Source organism: Epinephelus lanceolatus, chromosome 15 (assembly GCF_041903045.1).
Source record: "Epinephelus lanceolatus isolate andai-2023 chromosome 15, ASM4190304v1, whole genome shotgun sequence".
Lineage (NCBI taxonomy): Eukaryota > Metazoa > Chordata > Actinopteri > Perciformes > Serranidae > Epinephelus > Epinephelus lanceolatus.
In genome coordinates, this window is record NC_135748.1 from 29,834,692 (window position 1) to 29,855,000 (window position 20,309).

General features: G+C 42.5%; 2 protein-coding genes across 3 annotated transcripts in view; both read left to right on the plus strand.

Annotated features, from left to right (window-relative positions):
* The first annotated feature begins 1,703 nt into the window (after window positions 1-1,703).
* On the plus strand, window positions 1,704-7,187 carry LOC117266915 (uncharacterized). The gene is made up of 4 exons (XM_033642333.2): window positions 1,704-1,989; window positions 3,688-4,236; window positions 4,332-4,492; window positions 4,736-7,187. The coding sequence occupies exons 1-4, from the start codon at window positions 1,825-1,827 to the stop codon at window positions 5,166-5,168; spliced, it is 1,308 nt and encodes a 435-aa protein (XP_033498224.1). The 5' UTR covers window positions 1,704-1,824; the 3' UTR covers window positions 5,169-7,187.
* The window catches only part of gna11b (guanine nucleotide binding protein (G protein), alpha 11b (Gq class)), a 39,835-nt gene continuing 24,725 nt past the window's right edge, over window positions 5,200-20,309 (plus strand). Inside the window, exon 1 of one of the 2 annotated variants that reach the window (XM_078175168.1) lies at window positions 5,200-8,858. In XM_078175168.1, coding sequence (XP_078031294.1) covers window positions 8,723-8,858 — 136 coding nt within the window. In that variant the 5' untranslated portion in view covers window positions 5,200-8,722. The remainder of the gene's footprint in view (window positions 8,859-20,309) is intronic. The other variant, XM_033642998.2, reaches the window with a different exon arrangement.

A 20,309-nucleotide genomic window follows, 5' to 3' on the forward strand; every position in this document is an offset into this window, starting at 1 on the left:
CAAGAGAGTTACTGGTCCAAACCCATGATGGGGGAGCCCTTCTGTGCAGAGTTTTTCTCCCCATGTCAGCGTGGGTTTCTCTGGGTGCTCTGGCCTCCTCCCACAGTCCAAAGACATGCAGGTTAATTGGTGACTTTAAATTGCCCATAGGTGTGAATGTGAGTGTGAATGGTTGTCTGTCTCTATGTGTCAGCCCTGTGATAGTCTGGCGACCTGTCCAGGGTGCACCCTGCCTCTTGCCCAGTGTCAGCTGGGATGGGCTCCAGCCCCCCACGACCCCCAACAGGATAAGCGGTTACGGAAAATGAATGAATACGGACAATGAGTTTGATCGGAGCCATTGCACCCTGATGAAGGCACTGTTGCAGAAAACATTTAGGGACATAAACATTGGATGTTCACTTCTTATGTCAAATCTGCAACTAAAGAGAATGCTAATAAAGTGCCAGACACTAATAAATCAGAGCAAAGACGGGAGCTTACAGAGTTGATGATGGGAGAAATAAAGATGTGAGTGATTAGGAAGTACTTACGGATGCATGAGCAAGCCCTTTTGCAAGGTCCAAGACCAAGGAGGACAAAATTCTTCCCCAGCAATAGTCCTGAAGAAAGAGACTTCAGGGAACCTAAAAAGAGCAAAGTACTGAAGAACAGATGACGCAATGTTGCATGACAGTTTTTATTCAGTGCTGAAACAATATTTTCCTCCACCCTTGTTTTTATACCTTGTCATGGCAAGCTCTTTGAACATCCCCGTATCCACTTTCTGTCTGTGGCTGTAGAGATGCGCAAGCCCATGACAAAGATCACACATTTCTGATGCCCATCCACCTCCTACTGAAAGACTCCATCTGAAAATGTTGCGTGCCAGTCTATTGTTTGGTAGATCAAGCTATTTTTTTCCCCACAGGTTTACCATGTTGGCCTTCCACCTAACCTCACACGGTACCCACCCCATATCACCGTTAGCAGCAGATATGAGGGCATATCTATGGACCCCTAGGAAGTACCGATTTGCCTTATTTTGCACACTTATACTTTCATTGAAATGTATGGATCCCCAAACCCCAGATGAGTAGTCCAGAATAGGACAAACACAAGACTGATATAAGTGAGTGTATGTGGCAAAACCCATATATCTTACCACCTTAGTTTTTCCAATCACACCTCCTAAAACTCTACCTGTAGAATCTGCTCATAATGACGTCCCTGGAATAACAGAGTCTATGTTAAGTTTTGAACTGTATGAGACTAAGTTACATTCTACATGCTACATTGACTGAACAGTTGTGTATATTCCTTAAATGTTCATCCCAGACTTCATCTGTTAGTGCTGTATTCAGTTTGTCTACCCATGCCCGTTTGATTCCTAAGGTGTCCAATGGATCTGATAGAAATAAGAAACTGCCTCCTGGTATTATTAATTAATTTAAACAACATAGCACCATCTTATCCAATGTTAAGAACAAAAAAAAGCTTACCAAGTTACCATTATGTTAGTGAAATGTTATATTATGGCAATATATAATGTATACTTATTCTTTTTTTGGTCTATTTCTCTGTTTGTACCTCTGAATATGAACTTTTGCACATAAAGACAGTGAAAACCCCTCAATTTATAACAAACCAGTACTCGCTTTCACCCACTAGATGGCAGCACCTCTCTGGTTCTCAGTCCAAACAGGAAGACAGCGGAAGTAGTAAACCAGTTTGTCACAGCCTGTGTTGAAATGACAGGACTGTTACCTGTAACAACACCTGAACCTCCTGGTACACATTACAGCTGAAAGCCTCGCGTGCTGCCTCCCGGCTGAAGCTGTCAAAATGGAGGAAGAGGAGCAGCTGTGCTCCTTCATGTTCCTGATGACTTACATGCTCCTGAAGCGCAGGAGAGACATCAACAACGCCAACATCCAGAGGCGCAATGAGATCCAGAGACGCATCAGACATCGGCAGTATTTCTTCCAGAGACAGAGGAGGATGCTCATGGTCAGTGCCGTCCTCTGGGGCTCATTGTATACCCCAATATAACCACTCATATATTATATAGGCCTATAGGCTAAATGCTGATGTACACTTTGTCACATTAACCCAGAACACGTCCTGTAATTAAACACTATATTTTTGAGATTTATTTATTTCAGTAAGCTAGAAGCTGCCAAAAATTGGGACAACATTTTAACACATTTTTGAAACCGCTGGAAGTGTTGTGCATAACTTTTGGAATAAAGTTAAGAACAAAATATTCTTAGTGTATTTACATTTAGGATACATAATTTAGCTTCAAGTATCAAAATTTATTGGGTAGAAATTTTCCTTGAATTTCTTATGAATAAACCAAACATTTTTCCATTTAAGGTAAAAAGCATGGTAATTTCTGGAAATGACAAAAGCACATAAATCCTTTTAAACACCTCTACTGCACCGACAGTTTAAAATAAATTATAGTCTCAATAAAGCCTTAAAATCAATGGTTTTTAACAACTTTTGTAAGAGCATGACATGTACATGTGGGATGAAATCAGTGAATTCATGTAAAGAAAGTCTTTATTATTATTATTTTAATGCTTTTTTTTTTAACTTTACAGGTACAAACAAACAAGACACATTTTCAAACCCTGTTCATCAAATAGCTTCTGCCTCAGGTTGAGCAGCAAATATAAAAACCTGGGACTGGTTGCACAAAACACCTTAATTTTCTCCTTAATTATGACACTTAAGGCTTCATTTCTGTGTGTTAGTTTTTTTTTTCTTCATTTATCACCATGAGCTCAGTCATGTTGCAGATAAGATAGAGTCAGGGGTACCTTAAGTTGTTTTTTTTGTTTTTTTTTACCTTGCTTTGGTTGCTAAGGTGTTTTGTGCAATGGTTAAGGGATTCCTTAAGTAGAAGACAAAGATAAAACCATAAATACTTAAGTGAACATTTTAAGGAAAAATCAAGGAGAAGACTTCAGGGTGTTTTGTGCAACAGATTTCATTTGGATGGAACCTTAATTAGGATTTTAAGGAAAATCTTAACTTAAGGTCGATTGTGCAATGGTCTAGGGACTTTTTAAGTATAATTCAAAGACAAAGATAAAACCATAAATACTTAAATGAACATTTTAATGAACCTTAAGGAGAAGACTTAATAATGTTTTTTGCAACAGATTTTATTTTGAGGAAACCCTAATTAGATCTTTAAGGAAAATCTTAACGTAAAGTCTTTTGTGCAACAGTCTAGAGATTCCTTAATTATAAGACAAAGATAAAACCATAAATACTTAAGTGAACATTTTAAGGAAACCTCAAGGAGAAGACATCAGGGTGTTTTATGCAACAGATTCCATTTGGAGGGAACCTTAATTAGATCTTAAGGAAAATCTTAATGTAAGGTCTTTTGTGCAACAGTTTAGAGATTCCTATAAGACAAAGATAAAACCATAAATACTTAAGTGAACATTTTAAGGAAACCTCAAGGAGAAGACTTAAGGGTGTTTTGTGCGACAGATTTCATTTTGAGGAAACCTTAACTAGAACTTTATGGACAATTAAGGTCTTTTGTGCAAAACCTTAAAGGGATTCCTTAAGTATGAGACAAAGATAAAACCATAAATACTTAAGTGAACATTTTAAGGAAACCTTAAGGGGAACCATCTTTACTGTCAGTGGGAATTTATTTTATCATTAACCTCTTCTCATCAGATGATGATAGCAGGAGGGATCCGCTCCAACGTCCGCATCCGCACTCGTCCCTGGACCACCACTCAAAGCACTGACTGGTGGGAGCGGGTGGTGATGACAGAGTTCCAGCCGTCTGATTGGCTGGATAAGTTCCGCATGAGCCGGGAGACGTTCTTCTACCTCTGTGACAAGCTAAGGCCCCGTCTGGCTCGTCAGGACACCAGCTTCCGCCTGGCGCTGCCGGTGGAGAAACGTGTAGCAGTGGCTCTGTGGCGGCTGGCATCCAACATCGAATACCGCACCATCAGCACCCTGTTTGGCGTGGGGAAGTCCACCGTGTGCAGGTGTGTTAGGGACATGTGTCACGCCATTGTGGCGCTCCTCAGCTCCATCTACCTGCGGTCCCCCAGTGAGCAGGAGCTGGAGGACTCAGCCCAGCTCTTCCTGTCCAACTGGGGCTTCCCTCACTGTGTTGCTGCCATAGCAACCCTCCACACAGCCATCATCACCCCATCAAACAACGCGTCGGACTATGCCAACCCTGCTGGCTGGCTGTCAGTGCTGTCTCAGGTAGAGAGGGCGCCCTTTACACTGATGAAAGTACATGCTCGCTTGCTATCAGATATTGACTCCTTACCTCTGTCTGTCTCTTTGGTGGCTTTGAGGTGGCTGTCAGTGGACGGGGACAGTTCTGGGATGTATGTGCCAGTTTCCCAGGTGGGACAGACCCAGCTGATATCTTCCAGAACTCATCGCTGTGGGCCACAGCTGCAGAGGGTGGACTGTCGCCTGCCACGCCATCTGACTTCATGGGAAAACCACTCAGGTAAAATTAAAGTCAACAGCATAACTGTTGAATCAGGATCTAAGCAGCCATATTTTCAGACATATAAGGATACTGTACGCACACTTCTATCTTGCCTCCTAAGTGAACCTCAGGCCAGTTAATGCTGCCACACTCCACTCAAACATGTTTGCATATTTACAGCTGGCAGCTCTCCAACGTCCTCCTCTTTGAGCTGAATAAAAGCTGAAACTGAACAATGCTGAGTCCGTCTGTTGTGTCTAGGTATGTGCTGCTGGGGGAGGCCTGCTACCCTCTCCAGAGCTGGCTGATGAAGGCCTATCCTGAGGAAAAGGGTAGGAGGATCAGCCACACGGCGCTGACGGAGCCACAGCGACTCTTCAATCGGCGACTCACCAGAGCTCTGCGTGTGTCTGAGGAGGCGCTGCTGAGGCTGAGGGCTCGCTGGCAGTGTCTGAGCAAGAGGAACGACTGCGGACTGGACGTGGTGCCCACCATGATTCTGGCGTGCTGCATTCTGCACAACATGTGCGAGTCCCACGGGGACGCCTTCAAGGAGGAGTGGCAGCAGGAGGTGTCGGAGGCAGAGAGCCCTCAGCCCAGCCACAAGCAGCTCACCTCGACCAGCACTGACCAAAGTCATGCCGAGGAGGTCCGACAACTCTTCTGTAACTACTTTGAAGAGCAGAACAATTAAAAATGCTACATGTAAAGACTAATCCCCTTAAGCGTGTACTGTTACAGTATATTTTTTAGCCACATGGTGCTTGTTGAGTGGTTTTGAACATGTATTTTTATGCACACTTAAAGGACTGTGAAAGCATTCAGATGTTAGCATGGATCTCAAATGATGGTTGAACCTTAAATGACCCAGAGATAGACAAAGTAAAGCAAAGACTGACTGAAAATAAGCTAAACCTGAAAATTTAGACCTCAAATCAAGTCTGAGATGTCCGTAAATCATGATGCATCCACCATAGGAAACATACTTTTGATTTAGGCAGGAACATGTTTTTACCATGTGCCACCATCCGACCGTCTTTACATGTTCTGCCCCACAAGCAGTAGCATGGGCCGATTACGAGACAGACCTCTGGGCACAGACATGCTGAAGGCCCCCAGCACCTCACCTGCACAGGAGGAAGACACACATACTTAATAGTTGTTGAGTGTCTTTTTTTGTTGTTGTTTTGTGTTTCTTTGTAGAAATTATGCATCTCTCTGAGGTTGTTTATCCCTTTGCGGACATTTTGTGTCTCTTTGTGGTTGTTTTGCCCCTTAAAGTAGTTGTATTGCATCTCTTTGTAGTTGTTTTGTGTCTCTTTTTGGTCGTTTTGCGTCTCTTTGTAATTACTTTGCATCTTTATGTGTCTCTGTGGTTGTTTTGCTCCTTTTTGTAGTTGTCTTGAGTGTCTTTGTTTCTCTTTGCAGCTGTTTTGCATCTCACTGTAGTTGTGCTTTGTCTGTTTGTGGTCTTTTTGTGTTTTTCTAGTCATTTTGTGTCTTTTGGTTTTATTGTTTTGCCCCTTTTTGTAGGTGTATTTCATCAATTTGTGGTAGTGTCTTTATTTGGTCATTCTGCATCTCTATGTAGTTGCTTTATGTTATTTTATGTCTCTTTATGGTTATTTTTCCCTTTTTGTAGTCATCATGAGTCTCTTTGTGTCTATTTGCAGCTGTTTTGCATCTCTTTGTAACTGTATTTTGTCTCTTTCTGGTCTTTTTGTGTATGTTTTTAGACATTTTGTGTGTGTTTGTGGTTGTTTTGCCCCTTTTTGTAGTCATATTTCATCTCTTCATAGTAGTTTTGTGTCTCCGTATGGTCATTTTGCATCTCTCTGTAGTTGCTTTATTTTATTTTATGTCTCTTTATGGTTGTTTTTCCCTGTTTTGTAGTTGTCATGAGTCTCTTTGTGTCTCTTTGCAGCTGTTTTGCATCTCATAGAAGTTGTTCATTCATTATGTGTCTGTGGTTGTTTCGCCCCTTTTTGTAGTCATATTGCATCTCTTTGTAGTTGTTTGTGTCTTTTTTGGTCCTTTAGCATCTCCTTGTAGTTGCTTTACATTATTTTACATCTCCTTATGGTTGTTTTTGCCCTTTTTTGTTTGCTATCGTGAGTCTCTGTGTGTATCCTTGCAGTGGTTTTGTCTTGCTTTGTGGTTGCTTTTTGTCATTTTATGCGTCTTTGTGGTTGTTTTACCCCTTTTAGTAGTCATCTTGCATCTCTTTGTAGATGTTCTGTGTCTCTTTTTGGTTATTTTGCATCTCTTTGTAGTTGCTTTACATTATTCTGTGCCTCTATAAGGTTGTTTTTCCCTTTTTCGTAGTAGTCGTGAGTCTCTTTGTGTCTCTTTGTAGTCGTTTGTGTTTTTTTCTGGTCTTTTTGTAGTCATTTTAGGTTTCTTTGTATTAGTTTCGAGTCTCTTCCTGGTCAGTTCGTGTCACTTCGAGTGACATCTTGCAGGTGAAGGCCAGAGGGGGCCCCTGACACTTTGGGTCCCTGGGCTTGTGCCCAATAGGTGCGTTCAGTAATCCATCCACAGTGGTAAGGATCAAAGACCAACAAACTTGTCAGAAAATCAAACAGTTGTTTTCTATTGTGTCATAAGCATCACAGCCTGGATGACTTTTTCTATTTACTGTGCTCATTTATTTTGTTTTGTACATTTTTATGTAGTGCATCACTGCATAAAGAGCTTGTGTAAGTTTGTTGCATGTGGTTTAATCCTGTCTTGAGTCTGTAAACAGTTGTAGAAAAAATGTACAAAATGATGTTTGCTTCACTCCTGGTAACCAGTTTGCATTTAATGTGAGTACATGCAACTCAACACTGGGGCCACAAGATGTCCCTGCTGCCACAGCATACAGCCACCACAGTCATCACTAATAATGTGTCTGAGCTGATGCTTGCATTGTGCTGCAGGTTATTGATGAATTGATGGGGATTATGTACTTACTGAAATGTCTTCTGTCTTTGATGATGAGCTGTTGCACCACAGTTTGATAGATTTTTTTTCCCAGCAGTGCAGAGGAGTGTGCAGCATGGACTTGATTTAGTTATGATCTCACATGCATTGCCTGTAAAATCTGAAAATAAGGCATCCTTTATTCATGCATGGGTTTTGCATCTTCTCAACGAGACAACTTGTGCGCTCACCGCCGCGTAGGACCCGCCTCGTCCATTCAATTGGTCTGTCACCAACCTTTTTCATGCAGCCCTCCGTCTGTCACTCAACACCACAGTATCTCCTCCTCCTCCTCGCTTGGCATCAGACTGGTGTGTGTGCCGACCTTGTTCCAGCGACGAACTACCCGAAAGCCAGCTGTTTGCAGCGCATACATTTCAGGCTAAAGCCACCGGTCCGGCACGCATTTTACCCCCCTCTTTTTCCAGGGCTGCGGTAGTCGCCTTGTGTTTTACCGTCAAAATGAGTCAGGATGTGATGGGGTGCTGCCCTGCTATCGCTAGCTAGGCGGACAAATTCCTTCAACCAGCTCGCTGTTTCAATCACTGCGGGTTGACACAACATTAGCCGAGGCGTTGTTAAGTGAGCTAGCGGGCTAGCAAGGCTGCTACCGTAGCCGTTACGTGTGAGTTAGCCAACGTTAGCTAATGTAGTTAGTTAGAAAACGGGACGCATCGCTGCGGCGTAGATAGTGCAATAACGGTTATTAGCTTACTAGCTACGGACTACTACTTTTTCCCCCTAGCGTCAGTTAGCTAGCTAACGTTGGTGAGACTGCACAGAAATCAACTGTTACGGGTTTGGATGTCGCGACACTGCAGTTTTGAACCACTTTTGGCGGATTGTGAGGACAGAATTGGACAGAAAAAGACAAGCTAGACTCGGAGCACCAGGTGACAAGAGGGGGTTAATGATATAAACCAGGTGTTAAGTGGCTAATCTGCGGCGGTTGCAGTCATTTTTGACATTAGCTGTTTTAAGGCAGAGCATCTCGTGGAGGCCCCGCCACCAACGTCTCTTGACTCCCTCCTCCCCCCTGTCCGAATCTCCCGTGATTTGCCGAGATCACCCGGGTGAAGTCGCAGTCGCTCTCGGCTGGGGGGACAACTTGACAACGAGGCCCCTAGCTAGTCTCCCCTCCCCCAGTCCCGGTCCATCCATCCTCTCCAGCCCGACAGACCCGCCTCATCTCGCCCGAGATCGACGCGAGGGCCGGGGGATTCGGGGAGAAGCTGAAACCGTGTGTCGGGTCCCGTCCTAACCGGGCTGCCAAAACCAGAGGGGATGACTCTGGAGTCCATGATGGCTTGCTGCCTGAGCGAAGAGGCGAAGGAGTCGAAACGAATCAATGCAGAAATTGACAAACAACTCCGCCGAGATAAGCGAGACTCCAGGAGAGAGCTGAAATTACTTCTCCTCGGTATGTGGCATGCTAATCCTCAAATGTCTGCTCTCATGTCTTGTTTCGGTGTATGTATGGAAAACTAACGTTCTTGGGCCTTCTTGGCGATGCTAGCAAATATGCTACTCGTTAAGGCTGCTAGCTGGGAGCCTGGGTTCACTATGAGTAACGTTATGGCAGGATTTCCGAAATGCGTGGCTTGTCTTGGAGCTTGCTGAGGGGAATTAGTTAGCTGGCTGCTTCAGGTGCATATCTGCAACATAGCCACGGCTAGACACCCGTACTGTCTATACCCTAACGCAGTGTATTGCTGTGCAGACAGCAGCTCATTTGGCTACGGAGTTACCGAGATGTCACAGTTTGCAGGCTACCACATGCTTGTCAGAGGGCCAGTTTGACATCATTGACTAGCCCTGTAGCTAATCAGTCGGTCAGCATCAAAGCTGCCTCTGTGGTCATTTGATAATCCAAGAAGCAGGATTGCTAGCTGTGGACACTGTTGCCTTCACCGGGTTGCATAACATTTGCACAACTGGATGAGGCTTCAGGTGCCTTAGCTAGAAATGCTTGCCGCCCTTTCATTCATTTATCAATTGCAATTGATTTTTAATCTGCACTCAGTGTCAAAAATCTACCCTTCTCTAGGACAAGGATACTGAGGGATTTGCCCCCTCATCCTGGAGTCTAGCTGAGTAGGTTAGCTATTTTTATAGCTGGTGTGTGGGCAGGTGGGAGCTGCTGTTGAATAAGTTGCTCTGTGCTGCATTGATTCATAGTTCTGTGGATACAAAAAGGAACATTAGGCTGTGGTTCATCACAAGCGTGCTTGTGGCGCTTTCAGGAACATGCATTTTGTGTGCATGCATCTTCCAACAGGGTAACTTTCTAACTGCTTGTGCATGTGACCCTGCAAGCCGTACTAAAAAACAACAGATACATGTGAAAGCTCCTCAGGAAAAAAAAGCAAGTGTCCACCCATTTTTAGGACAATTAGAATTATCTAGGTTGCATCCTTAGTTTCAAAACGTTTGCTCCCATTTCTCTCCCACCAAAAGCAGCCCTGGTTATTTGACATGTGTGTCTCCTTTCATTTCCCTGCTGAATACCTCAGCTTGGATAAGTAGGCCACACTAGAGCCATACCGTTGATGGGACATATTCTATTCTGTGTCATACATTTTAATCGCTCTTGCGCTCTTTTTCTACCTGGTGGCCAAAGTGAGCTGATAAAAAGGGGCGTTTGTTTTTGTGTCACAGTTTTGCGATGGTTTGCTTGTGTGCTGCGATCCTATTTTTCCTCTCAGATTATCAATAAAGGGTTGGGTTAACAGTGATTGCAGGATATTTAGAAATTTAAGTAATCATTTACACTCAAACATAACTGCCTCTGGCATTTTAGTTTGTCCATATTATCACTGATTTTGACAGCAAACATTAAAAAACACTCATCTAAGTGTTAGTGTGTGAAAGGCAGAAAGCAAGCAAGAACTGCAATCAGTCATGGTGTAAGTGGCCCATCCTGTGTGAGTTAAGGCTGTCAGTGGACGCCTGGATAAGGACGTGTAAGGCAGGATTAGTCTAGGTCTTAATAGGCTTGGTTAAACACATCCGCTGCTGAGACTTTGAGATGTCACTGACTCCTATTATCCCCTGGCATTATTCTCAGGCCCACGGCCCTCAGCGAGCCGCCTGCCTCTCCACACCTCACTGGAGGAAGAAGACATTTGTTTCTGTCTCTGAACATTTAACCACCACGTTCCATCAAGTGTATTTTAAAGGAGAGGGAAGGCGATTAGAGCTGCGTATTGAGTACTGGACGTTTATCCATCTCAGTTGAATGTTGTGGGAGTTGTTCGGTCATCAGCTGCCGTGCAGTTCAGTGTATGTACGGGAGATAGGTTGTACATTTCAGCTGGGCTCAATGCAATGTGCCCAGCCTCTCCTTCTGGCCGAGTATTGGCAGTTTTTGTACATAATGTACAACTTAAGGCTGCTGTAGCTTTAGCTGTAGTGAAGATATTTTGTGGAGGCATGTGATTCTGATTTCTTTTTAAGGTATCATAATTCAGCTCACCTCTTATGTTGCGTGTCTGGATTTATCTTGGAATGATTTATGTAGGGTTGAGAAAATTTGTTGATCAAGATGAAAGGATTTGGCAAAAATTCTAATAATCTAAATAATCATTTAAATTATTTATTAAGCAAAAAGGCCATTAGCGTCTAGTTCCAAGTCCTCCAGTGAGACGAGTTACAGCATTTCTCCGTTTTATATGATTTTAGATGGAGTATTTTTGAACAAAAACAATGGAACAAGACATTTAAAGGTGTCACAGTGGGAGCTAGGAAATTGTGACATGCATTTTTTTACTACTGATTATTAAAATAAATCTTAGTAATGGGGCTGACCTGATTGCTTTGAAGCTTTGATCATTGCCATGGTAAACGATGTCCAAATCAGTATTCAAATGCTCTGTTTTTCTGTACCATTGCCCTTAAAAAAAATCCCAAATAGCCCATGAATTAAGAAAAGTAATCCAACATTATTCACCACGCTTCAACAATTAATGGTAGCCATTTTCAGACGAGGACATTTGAACTCAGTGAGAGGTGTACTTTTGTGACTATGACACTTTGACCATCCGAGACAAGCTTGCAGATACGCTAGCATGATGTCAAAAAAAGTCAAGTGTCTGGAATAGTTTCAAAATTTGCAACAATGACCCCCAAAAAGTCAAGTTCCAGATATGCCAAAAGAAACTGGCATATCACAGATCTACAACCAGCTTGGCACATCATTTAAAAACTGAAACAGCTTAGCCAGCTTGCAAAGTCTAGCTATTACGGCTAATGCTACTGCAACCTGCATGCTAACAAAAGGTTAATTGTCATATTATACCCCTGAAGCTTCAATTAATTGCAGATATTTCTATCTGAAGCTTCGATGCCCAAAAGCGGATCTTGGGGACATACCTATGTAGTAAGTTGCATTACATTAGAAGCAGAATATATTTGGAAATGAAAATTTCCTGAAGCTCAATGTAATGTCGTCACATTGCTTGTTTTGCCTGTCCAAAACAAAAAGGAAGACTTTTTTTTTTTTTTTTACAGAATGTAAAACAGAGAAAGTAGCAAATTCTCACACTTGAGTTTTCGTCACCACAAAGTGTTTGGCATTTTTGCTTGAAAATGACTTTGATGATTAATCTCTTTATCAAAATAGTTGTAGAATGACCGACTAATCCGTTAATCTGCTAAATGTTTCAGCCCTGGATTGATAGGTTGTCTTGTTCCCTCAAGAAAGTGTTTATTTCTCACACCAGTTCAGGTCCACCCTCCTTCAGTGTTGCTCTGCCTTCCTGGCAGGGTTTACTTAATGGTCGGGACTCATTGCCAAAACAGCCATGTCTTGAAAGCAGTTATGAGGTTTGGTTCTGGCATGAAATTACAGTGAGGCTGAATGCTTAGTTTGCAGGTAAAAGCTCTAACAACATCATGCTTAGCCACTTGGTCAGAAAATAACAACTCTGCCAGGGCTGCAGCAGTGCCCACAGTCTGGCTGCCTGTGACTGAGGCCATATCAGGCCATACCGACAGCTTCCTGCTCCACAGACCAGTGGTTTGCCTCTACTTGGTCAAAACACAGTGGACCAGGAGCTGTGGCCTTTGCTGCATCGGGTAAATGAACTGCTGGAGCGAGTGAACGGTCAGTAAAGTGAGATGGAAGGGCAAGCGCTTTAGGGTTTCCTAAAGTGCTGACCGAGGCAAAGTGTAAGCTCCCAGTCAGGCTGTCAGTGTACCAGTGTGCATTTTGCGAAAATGTGGGTTTCACATGAAATACGAGGAAGAGAATGTCTGGCGATCGGTAAAAAAATCCCTAGAATGACGTCAGGAAGGCACTTTTGGTCATCGGAGAATTTGTCAAGCACAGTATTTAAGAAAGAGGTCTGACTAGGGCAAAAGTTGGCTCAACGGCCAAAATCATTGTGGATGGCTTGGTAGCACACTATCCCAGGCAGAGGTTTAATGTACAGTCTTCTGCCAAGTCCGCATTGATTGAGTTGTTCTTGTTGATCCTCCATGTCTCAGCAGTACGTCTTGTTACCAGGTTAAGACACCCTTTAGAGGAACAGACTGATTGAACCAGGAAGAGGATCAGGGGTTAGGCTCAGATGTTTATTGCTGACCTTCCTTCTCTTGCCAAGCTGTCTTATTTTGATCATATATGGCAATAGGGATCTTCTAGCTCTACTCCTCAGTGGTTGTGTGTGTGTGTGTGTCTCAGTGTGTGTGTGATACGGTACTTTTAATGCCAGTGAATGTGGAGCTATGCGGATGGCCAGTTATTACTGAAATCCTCTTTATCATGGTCAGATCCTGCACTTTTTAATATGGAGATCACTATGAGACAGGTCTTTGCAGTATTTCAGAGTTAAGAAAATCTGATAACAACCCATTGGCATTAAACATCAGCTCATAGAAGCATTTTTGATGCTGCACTGCAGTTTCTTGTAACATATTAACTGATGTACACCAATACTGATCTATCTATAACAAGCTAACATCAGCCAATATATTGCTCCAGCCTCTAGTACATCTAATGTCACTTATTCTTAGTGTAGTTTTATGGAAAATAGCCCAAAATCTCTTTGACAGAAACGCATCTGTAATTGTAAGTCCTTCTGCACTGCCTCAGAGAAACACTTGGACAACCACATTGTATTTTTCTGTGCACATGTGGTGGTGAATGTGGCTGCAGCGTTGCTGTGAATGGAAATGTTCTGTCGTCATTGACTAAGATGCTTCTATGACTTTAATGTGAGGGAAGTGATCTGTTCTCTCTGGTAAAAATGCTAGATTTTATCTCATTGTTTGCAGGAATGCAGACATATTGATACAACTACAAATACTACAACAGCAAAAAAAAAAAAAAAAGATTTATCAAAAGCAAAGCTTGTCCAGTTCTCGGAGTATCTTCAAGGCCGAGTACCTCTGGCAACAGTAAGGTTCAGCACTACACTAGTTGAGGCCAATATAGGTCCTTTTTTAATTGAGATTTTCTTTATTTTTGTAATTTTTTTGAATGCCTTTTATGAGGAAGTAAACAGCACAGAAGGGACAAAACATAAAGGAAGAAAGACATGGGGAGTGGCATGCAATAAAGGTCTCCAGCCAGACTCCAATGGGACGTTTCAGTTCATGGTTAGCGCCTTAAGCCCTTAGGCTTTTAGTGCACCCCAAAGATTGTCTTTCATGTAACTTTGGAGAAACTAATTTTTTTTTTTTTTTAATCAAATGTTCTGTTGAAAAGAAAATTGTAATTATCGGAAAATACATTTTTGCTGATTGATTTTGCTTCAACACAGGGTGTCTGCAGATTTTTAAAGTCTTAAAATGTCCTAAATTTAATTTTATAAATTTAATGACTTTCAAGGCCTAGTATTATAAAATAAATTTAAGACATTTTATGTCATTAAATAGTCATAAATTTGAATCTCTGAGCTACTTATTGCAACAAACATTTTATTTAATTTCATATATCCATTTCTAATTTATTTTTATCAAAATTATTTGAGCTCTTCTTTGTGAAAGTCCACATTTCTGATGTTACAAATCATTCAACCTGCTACTGAACCCAATAGTCTTTTTACTATGGATATTCCTAACAACTGATTTCCCTTATGTTTAAACTTAGACTAGTCTAAATGTAAGAAAACACTCAGATAACAGTCAAAATTGAGCACAATTCTGTAAGATTAAACACTGTCTGAAAACATATTGTGTAAATGATAAGAGTAATTTACATTATATTATTATTATATTTATTATATTTATATTAGTCATTGAAAAATGGGATTAGTTAGTTGGTTATATTTTGTATGCTTGCAAAATAATGTGACACTTTGCACGGTGCACTGTGAACATTGCACATTATCCTACAAAACATGACAACAACACACAAAATAAAAGTTGACAAATAACATTCATTTAAAAAAAAAGTCTTTTGGAAAATAAATCTTTAGGAAACGTGCCCGATCATTACATTTTGAAATTACATTTTCATTGGGGCAACCATATTTAACCATCTCGTATTTTTGGTGGCGACTATAGTGAGTGTGGCAATGTTTTAGCGACTAATCATGCATGTCCCCACCTTTTTACTTTATACACGCACTTAGCTGTTTGCAAGTGCAAAATGTAGGCTATTAAATTAACCTGACTCACTTTAATAACCATATTCCTACAGAAAGCTTGCCCATGCACGAGACATATGGGGTCCTTTTTTGTTTCCCACTTAAATCTTTATTAAAACAATTTTTTGTGGCATTGACATGTCAGTTGCAACAGCATAATAAAATAATGAAATAAGTGAAAAATAATAAGAGCTAATGAAACAAAAACTGCTCGGGTAAATACACAATTTTACAGCCTTAATGATTAGTGTATGTATGAATTATTGTTCCAGTACAGTGTCGTCTTTTTGAGTCTTATATAGAGTCCATTTTACCAAATTTCTTTCTAGTCGTGCTTCTTGAAGTCATAGCTTGTGTATCAATTTCTCCATTGAGAAGATTTCATTGGTCCTTCATTGGTGGTGTAGCATACAGGATACTTACAATCCTTGAATAAACTTATCTCGAAAAGGCTGTTAAAAAGTATTAAATTCAAGTTTCTGATACCTGTAAACATATTGTCATGGTGACGAGCAGGTTTGAGATTCGTTTGGAAAGAAATGACAGTCTGCATTCGTGCATTGTGTGTGAGGCCTTGGAATAACTGCAGCAACAGCACTTTGTGTGATACTTTGTTTTTGTTATGGGTGAGAGTGTGTTGGAGAATCATCTCACAAAGCCTGATTGCAGTAGGTTTTGTTGGTTTGATGGAGCATCTCACTCAGTACAGTTACAAGTGGCCAGTTTCAGTTATTTATAATAAAGAACAATTAAAGTATAACATTAAAATGTCTCGATTTCACTGTAAGTCACAGAGTCATCGCTCACTTCACTAATCCTGAAGTCACAGTGAAGTAAGCACACACGGTTCGCTCTCCATCACAGAACATTCCAGTAAATGTTCAGGCAGTCAAGCTCACCTCAGCCAGCCTCACACACACTCTTTGTCTCTCTTTACGACATGGTGTCTGTTACACGGTGGCTCACCAGCGCACACATGAACACACACACACGCGTACTTAAATGGGGTCATGGCTGGTTCTCTGGAGATATGGGGGTGAATGAGGCTAGATGGTGACTGTCCCACATACTGCTGCTACCTCGGTCCCCAGACAGGACGGGGACATAGCCTGCCTCTCAGTTCACTGCCAGTATCTTCAGCGCGCTCTGTGCTGACAGGGTGGCATGTTCATTCCTGTTTACTCCCACCAGCTGCTGTGTACAGTAAAGCCCACACGTCTCTGTGATCGTACCGTTTCGACTTCTGTCACTTCATATTTCAGTTTCCAGTTGGATCTGGAATGATAGACCACACTTAGTCTTTTTTTTTTTTTTGGAGCTTGCAATGTGGTTTTGAATTCTTGTGTTGGATACATCTAAATCAATGCATCAGAGACGTGTCATAATCGTGCTCTGCCCATGTGTGGACACGGAGTGATGTTATCTCACAGAATCTCCATGATGAGATTCTCCAAAATAAGCACTATGGCTTAAGAAATAATGTCAACATCTAGGATTTGGCTGTTTTTAGTTTGTAGCAGCTGAGCATCGAGTGTGTGTTGCAGACTAAAATACTGCTGCTTGCTCCAAATCTTTTGTAAAGCCTGTATTTGATTTTTTTTTTTTTTTTGCTCACCCACACCCACTCGACCAGAACAGCACTCAGCGCACACTCACTGGTGAACAGACAAAGCCGTCCTAAGGTGGTTAAATGAAGGTGTATGAGTTTGCGGGTGTGTATAATGTGCAGTGCATGCTATAGCATGTATATTCAATTTACAGCTCCGACACCCACGCACATGAAGCACTCAGCAGATGCAGAGACATCAGCACAAAGCCGTAGTGTTGTGCCCGGATCCTGACAGCAAGCAGCACATGTTGGAAAGCTGCAGCAGAGCTGAGAGCGATACAGTCCTCTTCCTCTGCCTCCTTTTGTATGCTTGCGCGTGTTTCGCTGGAGTCCTGTACTGTGTGCATTGCCCAGGTCATTGCAGGGAAAAAGGAAAGAAAATGGGCCATCGCAGTGAAGGTAACATCCGTGCCTTGAGGTTGACCACAGGATCCGTGTGTGTCCACAGTTGGTTAGGCAGCTGGTGTGTGTTGTGTAGCTCCAGGCTGCCTTGGCTCAATCCCTTTCCTTTGTACGCCAGAAAGAGGCCAGTTTCCAAGATGAATTTAGTGAAAGATTGAGACCCACGCTACATTTTGGTTAGCCTTGTGACTGCCTGATTCATTCAGTGTCTTTCCAGGGCGGCGATAAAAAGGCTAACATTTGGCTCATGCCAATTTTGAGGTTTTGATAATACTCAAACCTCTGCTGTATCTATGCAAATTTCCTCTCGCAGCTGAGATTGGGTTGTGAAGCGCAGCATAAAAGGACAGTTCATAAACCCAAATAAGCCAACAGTGTTCATACCAACAGACCATTATATTTATGTTCATATTTGCATGCAGGTTAGCCACGATGCTGATAATCTCCACCTTGTTCATGGAAAGCTGTGACAGGCGTCGCAGAGGGAAGCTGGAGCTAGCAGGGGTGATTCCTGCCTGAGCACGAGGCCTACAGTGGCCTGCATGTGAAGCACAGTGAGAGAAATTATAGGATATGAGCAGATAGTGTAAACAAAGCAGGCCCTGCACACACGCAAAGACACAACCTGGGCTCAACCCAAGCTGCTGCACTAAGACAGCGGTGTGTCAAGTCCATCAGGTGTTGTGTCACACGCTGACATCAGTCGCGTTATGTAAAGGCTTATGAAGGCTAGCCTGGCAACGGAGGATACAGGTGAAGTGTTTTGCGTCTTTACATGACAGATAGCTGTCACTATTTACACACTGTTCTTTTTAATTTGGCTACTCAGAGCAAGTCTTAATTTTTGATCTCATTGTTGTAGGGTAACCCCCCCCCCCCAATTGAGACTTCTCGCTCTTTTCCAAGAAACATCAGCTCCACGAAACACCAGTGTTGGTGTGTGGGCTGTGTAGTGTACCTTGCACTGTTGCATTGGGGCACAATCTGAGCTCTCTTCTCTCTCACACTCGCAGCTACCTGGAAGAGAAAGCATTATCAAACCCAAGTCGTGTGCGAGCTATTAAAAGGTGACCTCCTTTTTCTAGGTCATTACCAAAAAAGAATGGATGGATTCTAGTTATGAATATCCAAAATTCTTGACAGAGAGGGATGAGTATGGAGAGGCATATTTCTAGCCTAAGGGAGGTTAGGAGGGGTTATAAAGGAGGGGAGGAGGCAGGGGGGAGAGCTGGCGAGGGCATGTAAATGGCTGTGGCTGGTGCTGGTACAATCTGGGGAGGAAAAAAGGGAAGACAGAGGCTCGTAGTGTGTTTGTCTGGTGAAAGAGGGACACGACAGTTAAGAGAACACAGCAGAGGGAGATCTTGTGACGGGGTCACGAGAAATAAATCAGACATCAAGCCGGAGAGTGATCCTCTCGCTCCTTTGCTGAAGCAGTCTGCAGTCACCACCAGGACATTACTGCCGCAGCCCAATACAAAGAATATGCTCTCTGTGCTTGACTCCTTTTGTTAGCTAGACAATCACAGTTTTTATTAGGCCGACTACCTTGTGCCAGTCTGTAGCTCTCACCGCAAAGCATTGATTCATCCGGGAGACATGATAAAGATCTCTTTAGTGAGTCTGTCTAGTCTCTGTTCTCCAAAATTGGGCATTTTGCTGGATGAGAAGATGGAGGAGGTTCATTTCCCCTTATGGACACAGTGTTGGGTCCCACATTTTGTATCTGAGATTAAGGCATTTCTTGCTGCATCAGTGGAGAAGCTCCCAACATTTTTACAGTCGGTGGTGTTAGGAACCCCCTGGTACTGACCTCAGACCAGCTTTTTTTTTTTTTTTTTTTTCCTCGCCCCTCAGAGTCTCTGTGGAGCCGAGGCCCTTCTTCTCTGTGGTACACCAAAAAGATGAAGAGCACAGAGCAAGCCTGAGGGGCTCACAGTTATATTTACTGTCTGCTACGAAAGAGAGGAGAGAGAAGGGGCGGATGGGAGGGGTTTAAAAAAAAAAAAAAAAAAAAAAAAAAAAAAAAGAGAAGAAGAAAAAAAACACAGGAACGAAAAAGAGAGGGAGACAGAGGAGGGGTTGCCATGGTAACGGAAATATGGCTGCTCTTCAAAAACCTTGAATGTAGGTGGTGGTGAGATGAGTGTATGTGTGTGTTTTTTCCTCCTCGTCTTTCCCTTTCAGTTTTGCAGATATTATGGATGTGCTGGATCCCTTTTGATTTCACTGAGGACTGAAATGCCATCAGCTTTTCTTTTTTTTTTTTTTCCTTTGTGGCCTGAGGGTGGTGTTTCTGGGCATGTAGAACATAGAGGGCTAGTGTGAAATGTGGGTTAGGCCCAACAGACCCCCCAGCCAAGTGGGGGTTGATTTGGCAATTGCTGTCGGTCTTGAAAAAGCTTAAAAACGTGTGTTTTACTCAGTGCCGAGATTGTGATTTTTCCCACTGAAATGAAGGCTGTTTTGGTGAATAGAAGCAGAATAAATCCATTAAAGTATAGTCTCATAATCCAACGCCTTTTCCTGGACTCCTTACCATATGTGTAAATCTGGAAACCTGACACCACTTGAAATGTTGAGATGATCTTACAGCCTGATATGGACTCAGGAGGGCAGAGGAGGATCACTGGAGGAATGCAGCCTTTTGACAACGACCCCTGCTGTCACCTTTTGGCAGAGGCAGTTTAGCGTTAGATCCTGAATGTAGGGCAAGTAGTCTTAATCGTCTTCATTAAATTAGCTTGTATTCCCCCCACCCCCACTCATCCCTGCTCTTATTCCTGGAAACATTGTTTTATTCATTCAAGTCTCCAAACTGTGTGATAACATCCTGACGTCGGACAAAGCAGCTTTGATATATCAGCAGTCATAACTGGTTTATTTAATCAACTTGGAATTTCAGTAGAGGGAATTCATAACACGCAGAACTGACTTAGATGGGCATCCCGCATTAATCGAGTTTTGAGGAAAGTATCAGACCATCCCTGGCCTAATTTTTACCAGGTTTCGCTGAATCGCCTTTTTTATCAATTAACAGAAATGACTGAACACTAATTAAACATCAGATATGCAAAAAGGCTGCAGCGTGTTAGTGGAACTCTTCAGTTGGCATCAGAGTTTGCGGTCATTTTTGCCTTTCATGGAGCATCTGTCTTGGGTCACAGATTTGGCTTGGCATCATCGTCTTTGCACAAATGAGGTTTCAAAATGAGTTATCCGCTAACTGGAGGAGACGCCTAATAGGAGTGGGCAGTATATATAAATT

What these genes read in the sequence shown, in the direction of transcription:
- LOC117266915 (XM_033642333.2), top strand. Translation starts at nt 1,825, where the DNA reads ATGGAGGAAGAGGAGCAGCTGTGCTCCTTCATGTTCCTGATGACTTAC. An exon ending in GGCTGTCAGTGCTGTCTCAG is followed by an intron (nt 4,237 to 4,331) that starts GTAGAGAGGGCG and finishes GGTGGCTTTGAG; the next exon opens with GTGGCTGTCAGTGGACGGGG. An exon ending in TTCATGGGAAAACCACTCAG is followed by an intron (nt 4,493 to 4,735) that starts GTAAAATTAAAG and finishes TGTTGTGTCTAG; the next exon opens with GTATGTGCTGCTGGGGGAGG.